Genomic DNA, 20,145 nt, shown 5'->3' on the forward strand with positions numbered 1-20,145 from the left:
AGGTGAAAAGTCGAAAAAGTGTTCAGCCAATGGAGAAGAATGCTGAAAAGATCTTAGGGTGGCAGGACAGAGAAATCCAATCCCGTTGGTTTGACAAGGAATGCGAAGCTGCTGCATACAGCATACAAAGCCACGGTTAATAAAGCCATAAGAAGAAACGTTGATGAATATCGATTGAGGAGATGCAAAGAGAAACGTTTGCATCGTAGAAGGAAGAGGAAGTGGAGTTTTCTGAGATAAGGAATTCCGAGAATTTTATAGGAAAGTAAATCAAAGCCAAAAACCCTACCCTAATATCTCTTACATCTGCAACGACCATGAGAGGAACCTACTTTCAACAAGCAGAGAGCCCTGTCCCAGTGGAGGCGTCACTTCAATGAGCGACCTTTGGAACTTGGTGAGGAATTAGGAAGAGAAGATGAGGAACAAGGGGAGAATGACAACAGATGAAGAGCCACCTTTCAAAGATGAGATCTTCGATGCCATCAACCGATTGAGATGTAATAAGGCTCCAGGTGCTGATGGACTCTCCGCAGAACTCAAGTACGGTGGAAACGAACTGGTGAAGGATATGCAGGATCTCTTCATCACCGTTTGGACAGATGAAGTTCTACCGGACCCATGGACCAAGTCACTCATCTGTCCTATATTTAAGAAGGGTGATCGACTAAAGTGCTCCAACTACAGAGGAATCTCCCTCCTGTCTGCCGGATACAAAGTCCTTTCAAACATCCTCTTCGAGCGTTTGGTGCCCTATGCTGAGAGGGCACTATGCCGAGACCAGTGCGGATTCAGAAAAGACAGGTCCACAACTGATCAGATATTCTGCCTCAGGAGGATATTATAGTGTGAATAGGGAAGAATTATATGAGGCTCTAAAGCATTTTAAGATCCCTCGCAAGCTCATAAGCCTCGTGAGGCTTACAACGAACAACATAAGCTGCATGGTTCAGATTGAAGGAATTCCCCTCAATAAAGGGATTACGCCAGGGAGATGCCTTAGCCTGCCTTCTCTTTAATCTTGCACTCAAGATGGCAGTGAGAGATGCTGGGATACAGACCAATGGCAACATCTTTAATAGATCTGTTCAGCTCCTTGCGCACGCCGATGATATAGATATCATAGGACTTTCCTTCCAGGCTGTATCGGACTTGGCTTGGAAGTCAATTCGGAAAAAAATAAAATATATGGTCTCGGGAGAGGTGCCTAGGCCTGGAGAGGAGGTGACCTACAGGGAATACCAATTTGAGAAGACAAAGCCAAGATATACAAATTGTATTTGTAATTGTTGTAGCTCATTGATAATTCAAGAAAACGAACCTGAACAAGAGATTCGGCGTAGGATCATAGCAGCAAATCGGTGCTATTTTTCTATGCCAAGGCAGTTCTGGAGTGCAGCTCTTTCCAGAAAATCAAAGCTTTGTCTTTATAAAACAATAGTGCACCCAGTCTTGCTGTATGGTTGTGAGACTTAGACTTCCTCCCGGACTTGTGAACAGGAACTCCTAGTCTTTGAAAGAAGAATCCTCAGACGTTTAAATGGTGGTGAGTGGAAAAGGAGGAAAAACCAGGAGCTGTACACTATGTTTAAGAAGCCCGATATAGTTCAAGTGATGAAAATTGCAAGACTGAGATGGGCAGGATACATCGTTAGGATGGGCAGTGAGGATCCACCAAGACTTACTGATGGAGCCACTCCATGGTACCAGGAGAAGAGGAAGACCAAAGCTGCGATGGGCTGATAGTGTTGCTGCTGATGAAACAAATATGCTAGGGTTTTGGAATTAGATGGCGGCTGCGAGGGGCCATGACAATTGGCGAAAGCTGCTGGAGAATCCCAGTATTCGACACCTGATTGTAGATCCACACTAGTAGTAGTAGTCATGCCAATTAATTCTTGAATACCTTCTATTTAAGCATTTCTCAAGGCTTAGCCACACTAGTAGGAGTGGCAAGACGGGCATTGAAAGTGAAACTACAGAACTTAATTAACATCTAAATGTCTTTATTGATTTTTGTCTGTTATTTTAAGATTCTTTTTGTTTTATAGGCCAAAGAAAAGTCTGTCCATACTATCCAAGTTGATGATCCTGTCTCATTTTTACAATTATCAACTATGCGATCATCTGATTTTGGTTCAGAAAATGTTTTTGAGCTTAGTCTAAATCAAGCTGTTGGAGGACCAAATACTGCTGCAAACACAGCTGAACTTCCATTTTCAGCTAGTAAACTGAATAAAGTAACTCAGCTGACTGGATTTTCAGACCCAGTTTATGCTGAAGCATATGTTCATGTTAACCAGTATGACATTGTACTCGATGTTTTGATTGTTAATCAAACAGGTAATTTAAATTTATTTAATTAAAGTGTTATTATTTAGTCAGTATAAATTTAATGTTTTTGTACTCACCATGCTTTCTTCTTCTCACCTAAATGTAAAAATTATTTATGCATTATATGTAATTTTTTGGTTGATCCATTCCTTTGTCAACATAGAAAATTATTAAACATCAGATACTGATTACTAAGCATATGCTAATGATGAAAACAAATATAATTGATTAATTTTTGTATTTTATTTTTAGGTGATACGCTTCAAAACTGTACACTTGAACTCGCAACTCTTGGTGATCTGAAACTTGTCGAAAAACCTCAACCTTGTGTTCTAGCTCCTTATGATTTCTGCAACATTAAAGCAAATGTGAAAGTTGCATCTACTGAAAATGGAATCATATTTGGCAATATTGGTAAATGATAATGAATATTTCATTTATTGATGTTTTAAATTGAATAATGTATGAAAACACAAGCTTGAAAATCTGAATGCATATAAAAACACACACAGCCTCCGAGGCCTAACCCCGTGATTGTGAAAATACCGGATAGCGAGTCCTACTCAGATGTCCTGCGAAAGGTAAGAGAAGATCCGGCAATGGTGAAGATGACCTCTTCAATCACAAAGGTCTGGAAAATTAATAAAGGCGATATGCTACTTGAATTGGACCATAAGAAAGAGCAATCTCTTGCTGTACTGAAAAGCTCAATGGAAGGAGTGCTTTGAGAAAGGGCGGAAGTGTGGACTTGGACAGAGGAGTCCCTTTTTGAACTGCAAGATTTGGATGCTCTCAACACCAAAGATCAGGTTGTGGAGGCCTTAAAACCTCTCCTGGGTGTAGAGTCAGTTCCCATCAGGGCAGTTAGATCCATCCGTCAAGCCTATGGAGGTACATGAATAGCGGTCATCTCACTGCCGGTTCTCCAGGCTAGGAAGGTTATGGCTCAGGGTAAGGTACGAGAAAGACTTAGAGTTCCAAAGTGTATCCGTTGCTGGGAGTATGGAGACATAGCTCGGAAAGGAGGAAAGGATAGAACCTCCCTATGTTGGAACTGTGGTAAAGCAGGTCACAAAGCTACTGCCTGTGACCAGAAACTGCTATGCAAATTATGTGTGGAAAACGGAGATGCTGACCACCCAGCAGAAATAGTAAGTGTCCAGCTTTCCGTTCAGCATTGAGAACAATGATGCAAATCCAACATCGCAGATGAGGAGCTCCAGCTGAATTTAAACCATTGTGAAGCTGCCCAGGATCTCCTTTACCAGACTGTATGGGAACAGCACATCAACGTTGTCATTCTCTGCGAACAATACAAAATTCTGGATAGCAGCTCATAGGTATTCGATGTCAGTGGTATAGCTACTATTTGGGCTTGCGATTCCCAAGCTATCCAGGAAGTGAATACTGTATCGCTCTCCAGCTTAGTATGGGCAAAGATCAACGACGTATATATCTTTAGTTGCTACGCCTATCCCAGCATTACAATAGAAGACTGCTAATTTGTTGGATCGCATTGTCTTAGAGGCTAGTTGCCATAAGCCAGCTATCATAGTGGGTGATTTCAACACATGGGCCACTGAATGAGAAAGTAGGTTAACAAATCAACGTGGTAAAGTTCTTCTGGAACCTTTTGCACAAATAAGTGATATATTCCTTATGAATACTTGACCAAACCCGACGTTCACTAGAGCAGGAAGATCATCTATCATCGATTTGACGTTTGTAAGTGGTTGCCTGCAACTGATCGCGACTTGGAAGGTTTGTGGATTTTATATACAGTGATCACCTGGCTGTATTGATTACACTGGATACGCCTACAAGAAAGAAGAGTTCGATCGAGAACCATCAGCTGGAACACAAAAACTTTTGATGATGCTTCATTCACTTCAATGCTTGAGGATAAATGTGAATTGAAAGGGTCCGCCGAGGAAAAGGTGGTCATATACTAACCTCTTTTATATCTGGGGCTTGTGATGCAGCTTTGACCCGTTCAAATGCTGGCAAATATCATTCCCCAGTGTACTGGTGGACGGATTCTATTGCCGATCTTCGCCAGTGTTGCAACCAAGCAAGAAGACGTTACCAGCGTGCGAGACAGCTTCTGGAGTTTTCTGTGCTTCAGGAAGAGTTCAAGAGAGCTATAAGGAACCTTTGACAAGCCAGTAAAGAAAGCAAACGACGGTGCTGGAGAGAAATTTGTGATTAGGTGGATGTAGACTCAGACCCATGGGGTAGGCCTTACAAAATAGCACATAAGAAACTAAGTAAAGGCATGATACAGCTCCCCAAGAGATCGAATGTTGTGGACAATATTGTCAGAACTCTATTCTCGGAACAGGCGAATACTATTGGATGTATAGAGAATATATATACAACGGATTTTCCACGAATCATGCAGGAAGAGATAGAGGACATTACCTCGGACCTACAACTTGGTAGGGCACCATGATTGGACGGAATTCCTAATGTACCTCTGATGGTGGCTCAATTCCGAAACCTTGGAAGAGGCGCCTTGTACTTATTCCAAAGGGTAAGGGAAGACTGGAAGACCTGTCAACCTATTGTCCAATTTGTTTATTGGATACTATGAGTAAGGCATTTGAGAAAATCCTTTCCCCCAGGCTACAAGAGTTCACAGAGGGAGTTAATAGCCTCTCGAGGGCTCAATATGGATTTCATAAAGAGCGATCCACGGAGGGAGTCACAGTTGTGGGATTCGCAGATTGATGTTACGGTTGTAGTGGTGGCGAAGTACTTGGAAGAAGTTACCCTCATCGCTAACTAGGCTGTTGCTGCGGTCTTAGGTTGGCTGTCTTCGGCAGGCCGACAACTTCCAGATCACAAGATCAAGGTTCTCCTAGTAACTCGTATGAAGCAAACTGAGTCCATCACTGTCATGGTGGGTAGGTACGAAATTCATTCCCAGTCTTTCTTAAAATACTCTTAGAGTCATGATCGATGCACGGCTCTACTTTAATATTCACACGGATTATATCAGCACCAAATTTGTTAAAGTAGCATCCTTATTGTCAGGCCTTATACCAAACGTTGGAGGTCCTAAGTAGAGTCGCAGAAAGCTTCTTGCTACTGTTGTCTCCTCAATGATATTATATGCAGCTCCAATTTGGAAAGAAGGTATGGTTACCAAATCATATAGGAGAAAGATGGTTTCCATTTATCATAGAGTTTCCTTAAAGACAGTAAGTTTTTTTGGACTGTTTCCTATGAGGCGGTGTGCATGATTACTAGAATGCCACCTGTGGAACTTCTTGTTAAAGAAAGAAGTAGGCACTATGGACGACGTTTACACATTTCCAGAGAAGAGCAAAAAATAACTATCGACCATTGGCAGCAGCGTTTGGAGGCTGCAGATTCTGGGAGGCGGACTCGTAGGTTAATACCCGATGTGGGCTTGTGGTATTGCCACCAGCATGGTGAGGTGGATTTTTATATAACCCAATTGTTGACTGGACATGGATGCTTTAGAACCTACCAGTTCTGATTAAAACTGGTCAACACCGCAGAATGCCCTGGATGTCAGCCCATCGAGGAAACTGCGGAGCACGTATTTTTCACTTACATTCGCTTTGTGGCAGAAATAAGTGAATTGGTGAGAGTGTGTAGAGAATGTGAGAATGGAATCACTCCAGAAAATGTGGCTCGCCATATGTTACGCTCAGACCAGCATTGGAACGCAATGAAGTGAATCTCTTCTCCACAGTCGTCCTCAAGAGGTTGAGAGTGGAAGAGAGAACTAGAAGATGCAATTAACATGTAGATAAACAAGAAACTCATGCAAAGAGAAAAATAAGGTGGCACTCATCCATTTTTCTCCATGAAGTAATGCCTAACGGTGGTCCCATGGGAAGGAATGAACAGGTGTAGGGTGGTGGTTTTAGCGGGTAAAAATCTCACAAAATCCCCAAATATGGGGGGGACAGAATTATTGAAAGCATTACAATGCCTTTTTCAGAAGTTAATTACTGAAAAAGCTATCCCTAAGGACTGGTAGTACAACATAATTGTCCCGACTCACAAAAAAGGCAATGCTAATGAATGTGAGAACTATAGACCTATCTTATCTATCCCAGGTTGTGTACAAGCTCTATACCTCAATATTAGGAAAGAAGCTGAGAGAGCTAGTGGAGAAAGTCGTAGAAGAGGAAGAGGCTGTTTTCAGGCCTCAATACCAGACCTAGGATCATATATTTTCTTTCAGAACAATCATGGGAACGAGCAAAGGGTATCTTCTTAGCATTTATAGATCTAAAGGCTGCCGTTGATTCGGTCCCTAGACAAGAACTGTAGAATGCTCTTTCTGAAAAAAAAACATCCCGTGAGGATTGATAGAAGCTATAAAGTTGACCTACCATGATTCCAAGGGAATAGTAAGGTTTAATGGAGGAGAGTCCGATACCTTTACAATTGAGAAAGGAGTAAAGCAAGGAGATAATTTGAGCCCCCTCCTGTTCATCATTTATGTGGATGAAATCCTGAAAATTTGCAAACGGAAGACAGTCCGCACTACTATTAGCAAATGGAACATGAGGACAATACTGGCCCAGGTAATAGTATTTGCGGATGGCATTGTCCTTATAGCATATACTAAAGAGAACCTACAACAAGCTGTAAGTGAATGGGAAGCTGAGCTGGAAAGAAAGGGAATGACTATCAATGTCAGGAAAAGCAAAATAATACATATAGGCCAGGAACAGGAAAACATTGAAATACTTTACAAAGGTGAACCAATAGAAATGGTGGAAGAGTACACTTACCTAGGAATAGTGATCAGCAGGAATGGAAAGGTAGACCAAGAGATATCCAATAGGATAAAGGAGACAAATGCAATATACTACCACCTCTGCAATACAGTTATCGGGAAGAGAAGAATGTTAATGTACATATCTTCAAGGTTGTATACCTACCTACCCTCCTTTACGGAAGTGAAAGCTGGGTACCACTAGATAAGCACCTAAGCAGAGTTACTGCAATACAAATGAGATTGACAGGCCGAACTAGGAGGGATCACATACGGAATGAGAGAACAAGACAAGATGTTGGAACTGTCTATAAAGGATACGATTGAAAAGAGATAACTCAGATGGTTTGGATATTTCTGTCGGATAAGTGAAGACAGGGACCCAAGAAAATATTTTGAGGCCAGACGAAAAGGAAAACGCACAAGAGGGAGACCCAAAATACAATGGATGGAAGGAATACACCTCCAGAATGGGAGGGAGAAGAGGTAAAAACTGGGATGCCATGAGGGTGCTGGCTCGGAATAGAGACTCTTGGTTTTGAGCACTAAGGAGGAAGAGAAAGAAGAAATCCCACACACGGATAGGTACGGGCCTATCAGTGTCTTTTGAAGATTTACACTGACCCCCCCCCCATAAAATAAAAAATGTAACACTCACCTTGGTATAAATGAATCAATTCCATATTTTGTTTCAATTTTTTAATGTTATAGGTTATGGGTTACTAAATTTGTTTAAACAAGTTCAAGAGTAAAAAATAATATATATCACTTTCATTTACCTATATATGAAATAATAATAGTACAAGAGCTGGGAAGAAAAAAAGGCAGTTATTTCACCCCAATTTTTCATTACTTTAATGAAAACTACGTATAATTATTAGTCAAAACTGATGAGTATGTGTACCAAGTGTTGGTAGGGGGAATAAAAAATGGCGGCTGTTTCAAAACCTTAATTTTTCATTCGAAGCTCTATATCTTAAAAACTACCAACAACACTAGAAAATCTAAAATAACATTATTTAAAGAATAGTAAATTTGCTGGAATAGTAGTCCTAATAGACATCTTTACGTCACATAGTTCTCGAGATATAGCTTTTTAAAAAGCAACATTTCTTAAAAATGAGGTGTAGATAGTTGACTGTAGATTAATGATTGGAGAAGTTTTTCGGGGGGTGCGGTCAGCAAAGAACATAAATAAACAAAACCATATTTATTTATTTTATGCTGACGTTTCGACCTGAGTTTCAGGTCTTCATCAGGGGTTGTGGCGTAGAATCTAGGTTAGCAACTGATGCTAACTAGCAAACCAGTTGCTAGCCTACATTCTACGCCACAACCCCTGATGAAGACCTGAAACTCAGGTCGAAACGTCAGCATAAAATAAATAAATATGGTTTTGTTTATTTATGTTCTTTGCTGACCGCACCCCCCGACAAACTTCTCCAATCATTTCTTAAAAATGTACTGAAAGATTCATAGTTAATTAATTTATTTTGAGAAATCTATATCTCAGGAACTATGTGACGTAAAGATGTCTATTAGCACTCAAATTAAAGCTAGTTTAACACAGTATAAAGAAGTGTATGACCTTTACCTTCCTAGGAGTAGTAGTTTTCATGATAGTTTCTAAAATAAATTGATTTATAGTTGTTTGAACGATAAGTTTGATTAATGAAAACCTTTATTTCAGAAATCATAGGACGTACTGATGTCTGCCAGCACTCAAATTAAAGCTAGTTAAATTTAATATAAAATAGTTTATAACGTTTATCTTTGTAGGAGTAGTAGTTTTTATGATATTTGACAAAATAAATTCACAAACTGTTAATTTCTATAGTTCGTATAAAATGTTTGATTTTTGAAAAAATATATTTCTAGACTCATAAGACTCACATATGTCTGCCAGCACTCAAAATAATGAAAACTACTACTCCTACGACGATAAACGCAATGAACTACTTTATAGCCCATTAAACTAGTTTTAATTTGAGTGCTAACTGACATTCGTATCATTTGACATAAAATGTTTTTGAGATATAGATTTTTCAAAATACATTCACTAATTACTGATCTTTTAGTACGTTCTGTTCTACATTTTTATGAAATGTTGCTTTTTAAAAACTATATCTCGAGAACTATTAAACGTAAATAGCTCTATCAGGGCTTACATTTTAGCAAATTTACTCTATTTTAAATTATGTTCTCTTAGATTTTCTAGTGTTGTTGGCAGTTTTAAAGATATAGAGCTCCGAATGAAAAATTAATTATTTTTAACATTTTGAAACAGCCGCCATTTTTTATTCCCCCTAATTATACCTGGCAGACTTATCAATTTTGACTAGTAATTATGCATAGTTTTCATTAAAGTAATCAAAAATTCGGGTGAAATAACTACCTTTTTTTCCTCTTGGGCTCTTGTACTATAAGGAAAATCCTGGAGTATATTAAGGTTTTAAGGAGAAGTATTGTGATCATGACAAAATTATGAATCAAATACACGTTTTGAGGTCCTCTGTGTCCTAATAACCAAGTTGTGCAAAATTGTCTTTGTGTCCTTGTGTGTGTGTTTGTGTGTGTGTGTGTGTGTGTGTGTATGTGAATCTAGCTAAGAAAAGAAAAAAAATTACAAAACTGAAATAAGGTGGGTATATATATACCTGGGATATTACAGCAACTTTTTCATTAAAATCAGACTTACCTTAAGTGCTGCTTTATATCATCGATTTAGCACTTTTTTACCAATTTATGCTAAATGGGTCTAACGATTTTGATTAAACTTATCATGTTAATGTAGACTAAGTGGTATTTAATATTTGCTTGATCTTTTCCTGATTGAAATAGATAGGAGGCTTAAATGCTGCATTGTCAAAAAAATATCCGCTAAAGTTCTATTAATTTTGTTTATTTGAAATAATTAACCATCTCTTATTGTTAGCAATAAGGAACGATGAATAAATATAAACTTTGTAAGAATATGATAATTAACTAATCGATTGGTTAGTTTTTTTTTACTTTGTACTTTTGCATGGAATGTTTTTACATTTATTTTCTATCTCTTCACTAATAGCTGACCATCTAAATTTTAACTGTTTTTTGCAACCAATGTTGGGTATTAAAACATAATTTCTTTATAGTGAGTTATTCTCCTTTTGTCTTACAAGAGGAATGTACGGTGTGTCCTCATGAATTTTGATCAACATTTTTTTGGTGACTACATTGAAAAAATGATCGACCTATATATATACACTTTTTGTATAAATAAATATAAAATATGCCGAGGTATGCCACAAAATTTACTCATAAAACAAGTTTTACTTCAAACTTTATGAGATATACACACATGCAACATTGTCTTTGTAAAAAATGTTTCTTTCCAGTTCCAACAATTTTTTCTAGAATGTATTTTTTCATGTCCATCCACAATGTTCCTGGTGGATCTTATTTAGGCACCCTTTTCCTGAAAGTGGATGGTCCTGTTCATCTTATCTTTATCTTCAGTTCATACTGAATCAGTGACCCAATGCAAAGCTACTTCATATAAAAATTTCTTATATTTTACTTTGTTGGTTTTTTGTTTAATTATCGACAACAAAGGAATTGAACAATGCACAATTTATCATGTACATTGTTACTCGTTTTGCCCATTTCGTCGTCTTTCATAGTATTGAGTACATAGACAAATACTGATCTGCACGTTCAACACTTTTCATAAAGTTGTTATAATCAATCAATGCCTTTGGTTTAGTTATTAGGTCAGTTTTGATCTTGTATTTAACATAGACCTCACTCTAACTTCTCATCTATCTCATGATCGTGAGAAGTTCAAGAGCATAGGAAGGTTGTTTGATTCTTAAGGATTGGAATAGGAAGGCACCAAAAATGTGTTGTCCAAAATTAGGATAAAGTCTCCCTTGCTCGGAAAACCAATGAGAAATTTGATAATGTTTTCAAACTTCAAAATGTATCTTATATCTTGTACTTTAATCTTTTAAGTCTCATTTTGTGCTCTCTAGATAGTCCTCCATACATTAATTATTCATAATAAACATAAGGAAGTACTAAAAATGTTCATAAAAATAAATGTGTCTATGGCTCTCTGCTCATGTTAAATGATTGATTGTATTCTCCCAAATAACGTGACATTGCTACAAAGGTATGGTCCCTCATATTTACGTTGATAATTTTTTTTTAAAGAGCTATTCAAATTAATAAATATATTTCTTCTTCCCTTATTTCTTATATCATGTTTTTTGATTTGATATATTCTAAATAATAAAAACATTGTCACATTACTTTTTTCTGATTATAGTTTATGATATCAGTGGTGCTGCTTCTGACAGAAACGTTGTTGTACTTAATGATATCCATATAGATATCATGGATTATATTGTTCCTGCAACTTGTTCAGATACTGAATTTCGTCAGATGTGGGCTGAATTTGAATGGGAAAACAAAGTAAGTTTCATATTCAGAAATCATTATTTTATTCTCTTTACTATATTCTGTGAATTATGACCCAACTACTGCATCCCAAAATCTGCTGTCAAACATAACATGCCTTGAAGATTGGTTTCAAAACAGGAGAATTAAAATCAATCCCATCAAATCACTTTCACCCTTGTTCATAAACCCTTGATATACTTGCCCTAAATATCCTTTAATGATGTTCCGCTTATCCCTGTTGATCAGATACGTTACTTAAGACTAAATCAGAAAAAGTTTCTTACATAGAATTCTCATATAGTACTGAAAAAATAAGAAACTACTCATAGATTCTGGTTACTACAATAATAACTTGACTAATGCTCTGAACTTCCAATTTACTTCACAAGGTTCATATACACGACAATTTTACAGACCTATTTATACATAAAGAATTAAGCTCTGAGGCTCCTATAAACATCAAACTCTTCTCACATCCAATGCTTGCATCTAAAATCCTTTCAAGAATCCTAAGTGATTTTTATTTTGTCACAAATGAAATTATCCATAGAGACCTTGATATTCCATTTTCTGCCTTTTTGGCACTAAATAGATATATTTCCTTTAATTACTGATTTCTTTCTCCCACAAATCCTAGTTTGAAATCTTATCTTGAAAGTGTTCTGAAAGTAAGCTTGGTCTGAATTGTAGTATCTGTTCATGTTAATAGAGCATTTAACTGTTTCATGATCATATCATTTTAGGTGTCTGTTAATACTTACTTGGTCGATCTTCATGAATATCTTGGCCATTTATTAAAGAGTACTAATATGAAATGTTTAACACCAGAAAAAGCTCTCTGTGGGCAATGTGGATTTATGGCTGCTAATATGTATGCCCGTTCAATTTTTGGAGAAGATGCACTGGCTAACTTAAGTATCGAAAAACCATTTAATAAGCCCAATGCACCTGTTACTGGGCATATTAGAATCAGAGCTAAAAGTCAGGTAAGAAAATTTTCTTCATCAAAAAATTATTTAGTGTAATTTTCATTTAACTCATAAAAATTCACATGAAATATTGCACTTCTATATTAATAATGAATAGATTAACATTTTATTAATTTTCGGATATTGATTTTATTTGAAGGGTCCAGTGATAAAACCATCTTATAGCAAAACACTAGATTCAGAAAAAAAATTTGTAAATTTATGAAAGGTTTTGTGCCCACTTTAATGTTCACATTTTGTGCTATTCGAAGTTACTGAACTGTTCTCGGAACTGGCTGGATGTGATTTCATGTATTCTTTAACAGAATACTTTGGCCGTCAATGAGAACTGTTTCTGTCATTAAGCCTGAAACTAGCCTTTTTGTCAAGTTACCTGTCTCCCTGTTCCCCTCAACCAGTTTTTCTTCCTTCCGTTAGGGGTACCTGGACTGGTCTTCTAATGGTAGCTTTTGTCATTGGTGGCAACTACCATTCTGAAATGTCTTAGAATATCATTGAACAGCAAAATGCTACTCTAAACTGCTCTCACAAATGGCTGGAAATAATCTCACGAATGAATCATTTTGATTAAAAATAAATGAAGAAAGTACAAAACTGTTATTACTGTGGAGAGGTAAACAAGCCCTTCATTTGCGAATCTATGTTCAAGGAGCTCATACTTTCAAGGTGGTGTACAGTTTCCAATACCTCAGCTCAGTCATCAATGATAAATTGAATGAAATAGAAGTCAGGAAAAGAATTCTCGCTGAAAAACGCACTTAATTTTTTGTTGCCAAATTGTTGAAAAGTGAAACTGTTAACAGAAAACAAATATTGCTCTATATAAAACACTGATTTCACCTGTAGTGAAGTTTGCCTGGGAAGCTCGGACCCTAAACAAGAACGATTCACAATTGATTGATAGATTTGAAAAGTGTATACTCTGATGCATCCCAGCAAAATAGTGTATGACAGAGAAGAATAAAATGGAATTATATGAACTCTGGTTTATTTTACTCTCTTATTGAAACAGATCCAGTAATATGTTTTATTCAGTGGAATATTCATAGAATACTTAAGAGTCATGTTAGACAATAAACTGTTATTCAACCAGCATATTAATTTAAAATTAAAAATCGAAAGGAAAATAATGTACAAAATGTTTCAATATCTTAATTGAGAAAAAATATCCCAATCAATTTCCCCCCACCCAAAAAAAAAAAAAATAATAATACTCTACAAATCAGTATTAAGACCTTTCATAGCAAATGTCTGTCTGTCCCATTTGGAGCTTCACTAATTTAACCATCTTAAAAAAACTACAAGTTTTCCAAAATAACTGAAAAATCATATTACGCAATAGTAATTAAGATGCTTTCAGAATCAAATATAGGCACCCTAATAGAATACATAAATAAATTGACTCACACTTCTTTCAAACTTAACCTTACTTTTTAAACCCTGTAATAACTGAAATAGGAAATTATATAAAAACAACGAGCTCTAGAATAAACATATATTGCCATAAAAATCATTAATAACACACTGTATCTTATTTTATTTCAACACTGTTTTGATTTTTTCTTTCAGTTTATTTTTTTTTACCAAAATGTAAAACATTATTCATAAGTAATAAGTAGCAAAGAAATTGAATAGTATAGTAAGGGTATATCCCAAAGAAATTTAATAATTACTGTACATATTAATATTTATGAAATAAAAAGTTTATATAAAGTGAAATAAAAAAATCTCATGTTTGTTACTTTGTTGAGGAAAAGGAAAGTAGTTGTTGTTTTTATGAGGAAGGAAAGAGTATAAACAATGTGGCTTGAATATACATTTTAGAGTTGGGAACTGAGAAGTTTTTAATCTTGAAATATATAAGATACAGTGAAACCTAAAAAGGGTTGACCTTGTCCACTGTAGGTTTCTCCAGTAAAGTTTCTTACATTAACTGAAAAAAAAAAAAATAATGAGATAAAATAGATTTCATTGATATTAAAAATCATAAAATTAATATATATGTGGTTCAAAAAATAGAAGATTAAAAATTATATTTAAACATTGAACAATGCTCTATCCAAATTCTTAAAACCTTGTATATTTAAGGCAATCAGAACCGGTTGTTTATTTTAAAAAATTAAAAAATATTATTTATTGTTAACCCTGTTAGAACTCAATATACTTTGAAAAATATTCTTCCTCTAAGGGATATTCATTTTTCGAAACCTAGTATTAATAGTCTAATGAACCATCCTTAAGAATGCAGAAAGGCAATTGACTCTTATGAATTCTATTGGAATAATAGACAAGTGAAAAGAATATGATAGAAGATGAAGATTCAGTGAATGAACACCAATAGAGAGAGAAAGTCTGGTTTTCATTGATGAACCTGGTTTTAACCTTCGTCTGAGGAGAAGACTTGCAAAATCTAGGCAGAATACATTGCTATGATTATAATTCTGACAATAAGAGGAAGAATTAATACTTTTATATGACCGTTATTAATAAAAATGTTATTAACTTAAAAAAACAAACAAAAAGAAAAACAAATTGAGTACTTGTGATGCTACATGATTTCGAAGAGTTTCAACTGAACTACACAAGGAGCTGACAAATATAAGTAACATATATTTGGCCTTTGGCAATGACTGTATCTATTGAACAGGAGAAGTAAGGCACAAAATGGACAAGCTTGGTGTTACATTAAACTACCTTTTACACTTCCCACCAACCCTGGAATACTCACTCATTTTTCAAAATTAAAAGTGTTTTCAGAAATATTATGGATAAACCCAGAGAAAATAACTTTGTCATGAGGTCCATCCTTATCCCATGCTGTTCCATCTATCTGAAGTTTACACTGCATCTACTGTCTTGAATATGATATTGAAACTCCCCACAGCACCTGGGCATCCTTTACATTTTATATTTTCTTTTTTCTATCTTATTATGACTTTTTTATAATGAAGTTTATTTTTAATGTTAGATTATAATTATCTATTACAAATAATGTCATTTATTTGAAAGTTTTCTTTTTTCAACCAGTATGATTTTTCAAAGAAATGTAAAAGCATATGAAAACTGATCAAGAAATTTTCTGATAATTGCTTAATTAAAATATCAGATTATTGATAAGCCTGAATGTATAGTTTTTTTTTCTGCTAAAGTTGTTTCCGAAATTTACAGTATAAATTCAAAACATTTATTCATATAACAATAGAAACATTGACTTCAAAAACAATAATAATAATAATTGCGCATAAGATAATATTTTATGAGATGGCTTGTTTTCCTTTTGTGGATTGTGCCAAGCATAAAATCTTTTTGCCACCTTAGCAACACAGCATTCTCAAAGGACTGCAATGCTATCAACAATATCATATAATCTGTATGGAACCATATGCAGAAAATAAATATTGAACAACAGTAAATAAATACCCTCATAAACAAACAGAATCCATCACCTAAAGGATTATTTCCTAATATAGTTAAGTCTCTTGGGAATTAGTAAGTATTGTCTCAATTCCATTGCATTTAATACCCAAAGTTTGGCAATGAATTTGCCAGTTTTAAAGGTCCTTGAAAAATAATAATGAAATTGAGAATACAAGTTTAAAAATGGTGAAAATCCTTCAATTTTGAAGTTATTGAAATGCATTATTTGGGGTATTTCATAACTTTTAAAGGGCTATAAATGAGAGAATCAAAAAGTAAGTATCATCCACCAACACCTAGTTTTTGCCAGATCTATTGCGTCTAAGCTAAAAAGTAATAGCAGTAAATTAAACTATAGGAATAAACCTAAAACTTTGCCCTTAAAACTAGCATTTTATGGTTAAATCATCTGTTTGGTCATGAGATACATTTGAGCCAATTTATATCAGACATCCTGTATAAATGTAGCATTTTAAGTCACTTTCAACTATCTCAGAGCCAAATTCAATGTTTTCCATTCAAATCCAACCTTTTCTAATTGAATAAATTAATCTTAAATCGTGCTAAATCATGTTTAAATATTTATACTGTTTATGGTTATTTTAATTATTGTATTTCGCAAACATGGTTTTGTTCCATACAGTATTGGAAGTACTTGAAGTAAAAAAATACTAGATAGAAAACTTTAACATTTTTTCGAAAAATCATACTGGTTGAAAAATGATAATTAGATAATTATAATCTTACATTAAAAATAAACTTCATTATAAAAAAGTCATTATAAGATAGAAAAAAGAAAATATAAAATGTAAATGACCCCACAGCTGCACCTGGGCATCCTTTACATTTTCTATTTTCTTTTTTCTATTTTATAATGACAGTTTTCATATGCTTATGTAGCCGAGCTTAAAAGAGAACCTAATTAGGTGTGCGCAAACTCAAATAAACAAGCATAGGGATAAATTTTATTATAAAAGATCTCACTAAATCGTTGAGAATTTTATAGTATACAACTTTTGTATAAAAATCCTAGTCAAAAATTTTGGAAGAACTTGTGTGATAAAAACTTTAAATAAAAAGTAAAAACCTTTTGCCATAAAAATTCTGGCATAAAAGTTTTTGTAAGAAGTTCATTATAAAAGTTGAACAAAAAAGATCTTACATAAACTGTCTCATTAAAGTTAAGTTAGGACAAGAACTTTTTCAAAATAAAAGTGCTAAGTTATTTTTGAGTTATAATTATTTGAAGAAATCGATCATAACTCTTTAATGGTAATATTAAAAAGTAGGTGTTATCTGTAAACAACATGTTCAAACATGCATCAGTCTGGGCATGTGCCGAAGTTTGAAAGCAATAACAGTAAATATTTTAAAGTAGGTAGACCTACAAGTTTTTCTTCTGGCATTTTTTTATTAGCTCATCCTTTTGCCTTGAGTATCATTTAAGCCAATTTAAATTGGATACCCTTTTTTAACCCATAAACATTTTTTAATTTATTATTTTATTCTAATTATAGAGTTTCATGTCCTGAGTTTTCATATCATACCTTTATATAACACATTATGGACTAAAATACTTGTCAGAAAAAAATGTTTTTACTAGTTAATAATTCAATAATGTCAATTATTATTACAATACTTTAGTACATTAAATTTAAACTTCAACATTAAATAAAATGTGTTTGTTTTCTCCTGAACTGCTGTTGATTTATAAAATCTATTTTCCACACTTGATTCTATGTTCTTAGTTTTTAATTTCTGAATGATGATTGTTATAATTATTTTGGTAACTTCTGGATTTCATAAGGATATAAAAAAGATCCTAATGGTATAGAACAGAGGCATACTAACCTTTTTTAATTTACTAAATGTTGCTACTGTTTTCGTCTGAACCCCAGGGCTTTATATTATTATCAAACAGCCTTTATATGTAGTGCCATAGTTATTAATAAGTGGCTGCTGGTATTGGAACCTTGAAGCCAATTTCAAATATTTATTTTCTAAATTAATGATACTAATCTATTTTTTTATAAACTCTTTAACATTATTATTACAACAATGTCAAAATGGCTATTTCTAACAGAAAACTTGTGTATAATGTTTTCATGGTCATCGTTTCTTATTGTTCTTTATCTGTGGCATGGATTTCTTTTGTGAGTGACCTTGTAAAAGAATTTTGTGATTGTAGTCAATGGCTTGTTGAACTTGCTAGATGGTCTGATGTTTTGGTTATTTCACATAATTTGGAATTTGTTGAAACTTGAAATATATTTACTACTTTAAAAAATTGTGGTATTTCATATTTACTATTCTTAATCTTTTACACAATGATTTCTGCTCACCATGTAATTCTTGAGTAATGCTATGAACTACCTGTGGGCTAGGTTCATATTCAGCTATAGCAGTAAACAAAGTTCTGTTCTAAGAGCTGCTGATCTATTCTGAGGTTTGGACAGTAGAAGACCTGTATAAGCCCTCTGTATGAGGGCTTGTCTCTTCAATTGGGAAAAACCTGGCAGTTGAACATAATACTAAACACATCGTTTTATAGAAATGTTGGTCAATACCAGATACCAAACTGGAGACTGGGATAATCAATATTTATTAAAGAAAAAATTAAAAATGGATTATATGTATGTATAGTTGACTGTAAAAATTTAAGTTAAAGAAGATGGTCAGGGTTGCGGTCAAAAAAAGAACAAATAGTTTATAACAATTTTAATGTCCGACGTTTCGCCCCACTTTGCAGGGCTGTTCAAAGCGAAAGGTTGAACAGCCTTTCATTCACTTTACTTCAACCTTTCGCTTTGAACAGCCCTGATGAAGCGCTGTAAAGTAGGGCGAAACGTCGGACATTAAAATAGTTATAAACTATTTGTTCTTTTTTTGACCGCAACCCTGACCATCTTCTTTTATTTAAAAATGGATTAAATGAACGGCTAATAAAATAAATGTTTTTTTCTCCAATACCTTACACATATATATAGTCCTAATCTATTAAATATCAATAATTGATTATTTTTCCCCCTACAGGGTATGGCATTGAGCTTAGGAGATAAAATTAATATGACCCAGAAGAAACCTACTATTATGGTGCAGTGAAGAATTATAATTTTATTGTTAAAATGCATTTTAACATTTTATAGACTTTTTTATACTTATTTGCTTATAAGTAATTGGAACTATAAGTAAAATGTATTACTCAGAATGTTTTGAAACAGATTTATTTATGTTAACAAAATTTACTTTTACTTGAATCCAATAGTTGTACTGCACTATTTAATGTGATTACATGCAAATATATAGATTTTTTGTATATTTTTATGACTTATTAAATTATTGCATTTGATGTATATTATATATTGTTGACCTAAATTAAGAAAGCTTATATATCTTTCTCAAGTTTTTATTTTTCATGTTATTTTATTTTGTGATATCTCAATTTGAAAATGATATATGTCTGTATGGCTATGTGTGTGAGTGTGTAAATATACATGGGTTTATTATTAATATTCAATCAATTATATCTATTATTGGAAAATGGAAAATTTATATGTATGTTTGTGTGAGTGTATATATATTCAATTGCACATGCATGTTTAATATGTGTGTGTGTGTGTTTTTTCTTTATACACCAACTCTTAAACTCTTACATCAACTGTTTTACAGTTACTTCTCCTTCTCCAAACTCTCTACATTCACCTCCCACTCCCTTACCTTTTAGATCCCTTCCATATGACGCCTTTCCCTTTCTCACTGACAACGTACAGAGCTTCTTTCTAACAAATATTCCTTCACTAAGCCTTGAACTCAAGACTCAAAATAAACTCTCTTACCTTTTTGAAAACACTAAAGATCTTGTTTCTCTCCAATACTGCTCTAACATTGTTTACTTTATTCCTTGCCCCTCCCCTAACTGTAATCCTTCAATAGGCAAAACTATGAACCACCTCAGATGCCGTATTTCCCAACACAAATTAACCATTACTTGCCACAATCCAACCGCTTCCAAAATTTTAGAACATGCCCTTACGCTTAATCACTTTTTTGATTATGACCATGACTGTTTTGATATCTTTCAACTCAAACAGCCCTAATGAAGCTCTGCAAAGTGGGGCGAAACATCAGCAAATTAATAGTTGTTTACCATATCCATGTTTAGTGTTTCTGTGTAAGTTTATTACTTGTATTAAATAATAT

At 34.3% G+C, this 20,145-nt stretch overlaps 1 protein-coding gene across 1 annotated transcript in view; it reads left to right on the plus strand.

The window, feature by feature from the left end:
- betaCOP (coatomer subunit beta) overlaps positions 1-19,877 on the plus strand; it is a 93,551-nt gene extending 73,674 nt beyond the window's left edge. Inside the window, exons 14-18 of the mRNA XM_067051570.1 lie at positions 2,052-2,343; positions 2,587-2,748; positions 11,406-11,551; positions 12,283-12,525; positions 18,979-19,877. Of these exons, the coding sequence (XP_066907671.1) occupies positions 2,052-2,343; positions 2,587-2,748; positions 11,406-11,551; positions 12,283-12,525; positions 18,979-19,047 (912 nt within the window). The 3' untranslated portion in view covers positions 19,048-19,877. The remainder of the gene's footprint in view (positions 1-2,051; positions 2,344-2,586; positions 2,749-11,405; positions 11,552-12,282; positions 12,526-18,978) is intronic.
- Positions 19,878-20,145: the final 268 nt, after the last annotated feature.

This window comes from Halyomorpha halys, unplaced genomic scaffold (assembly GCF_000696795.3).
Source record: "Halyomorpha halys isolate HHAL.00 unplaced genomic scaffold, Hhal_1.1 Scaffold1849.1, whole genome shotgun sequence".
NCBI classification, from domain to species: domain Eukaryota; kingdom Metazoa; phylum Arthropoda; class Insecta; order Hemiptera; family Pentatomidae; genus Halyomorpha; species Halyomorpha halys.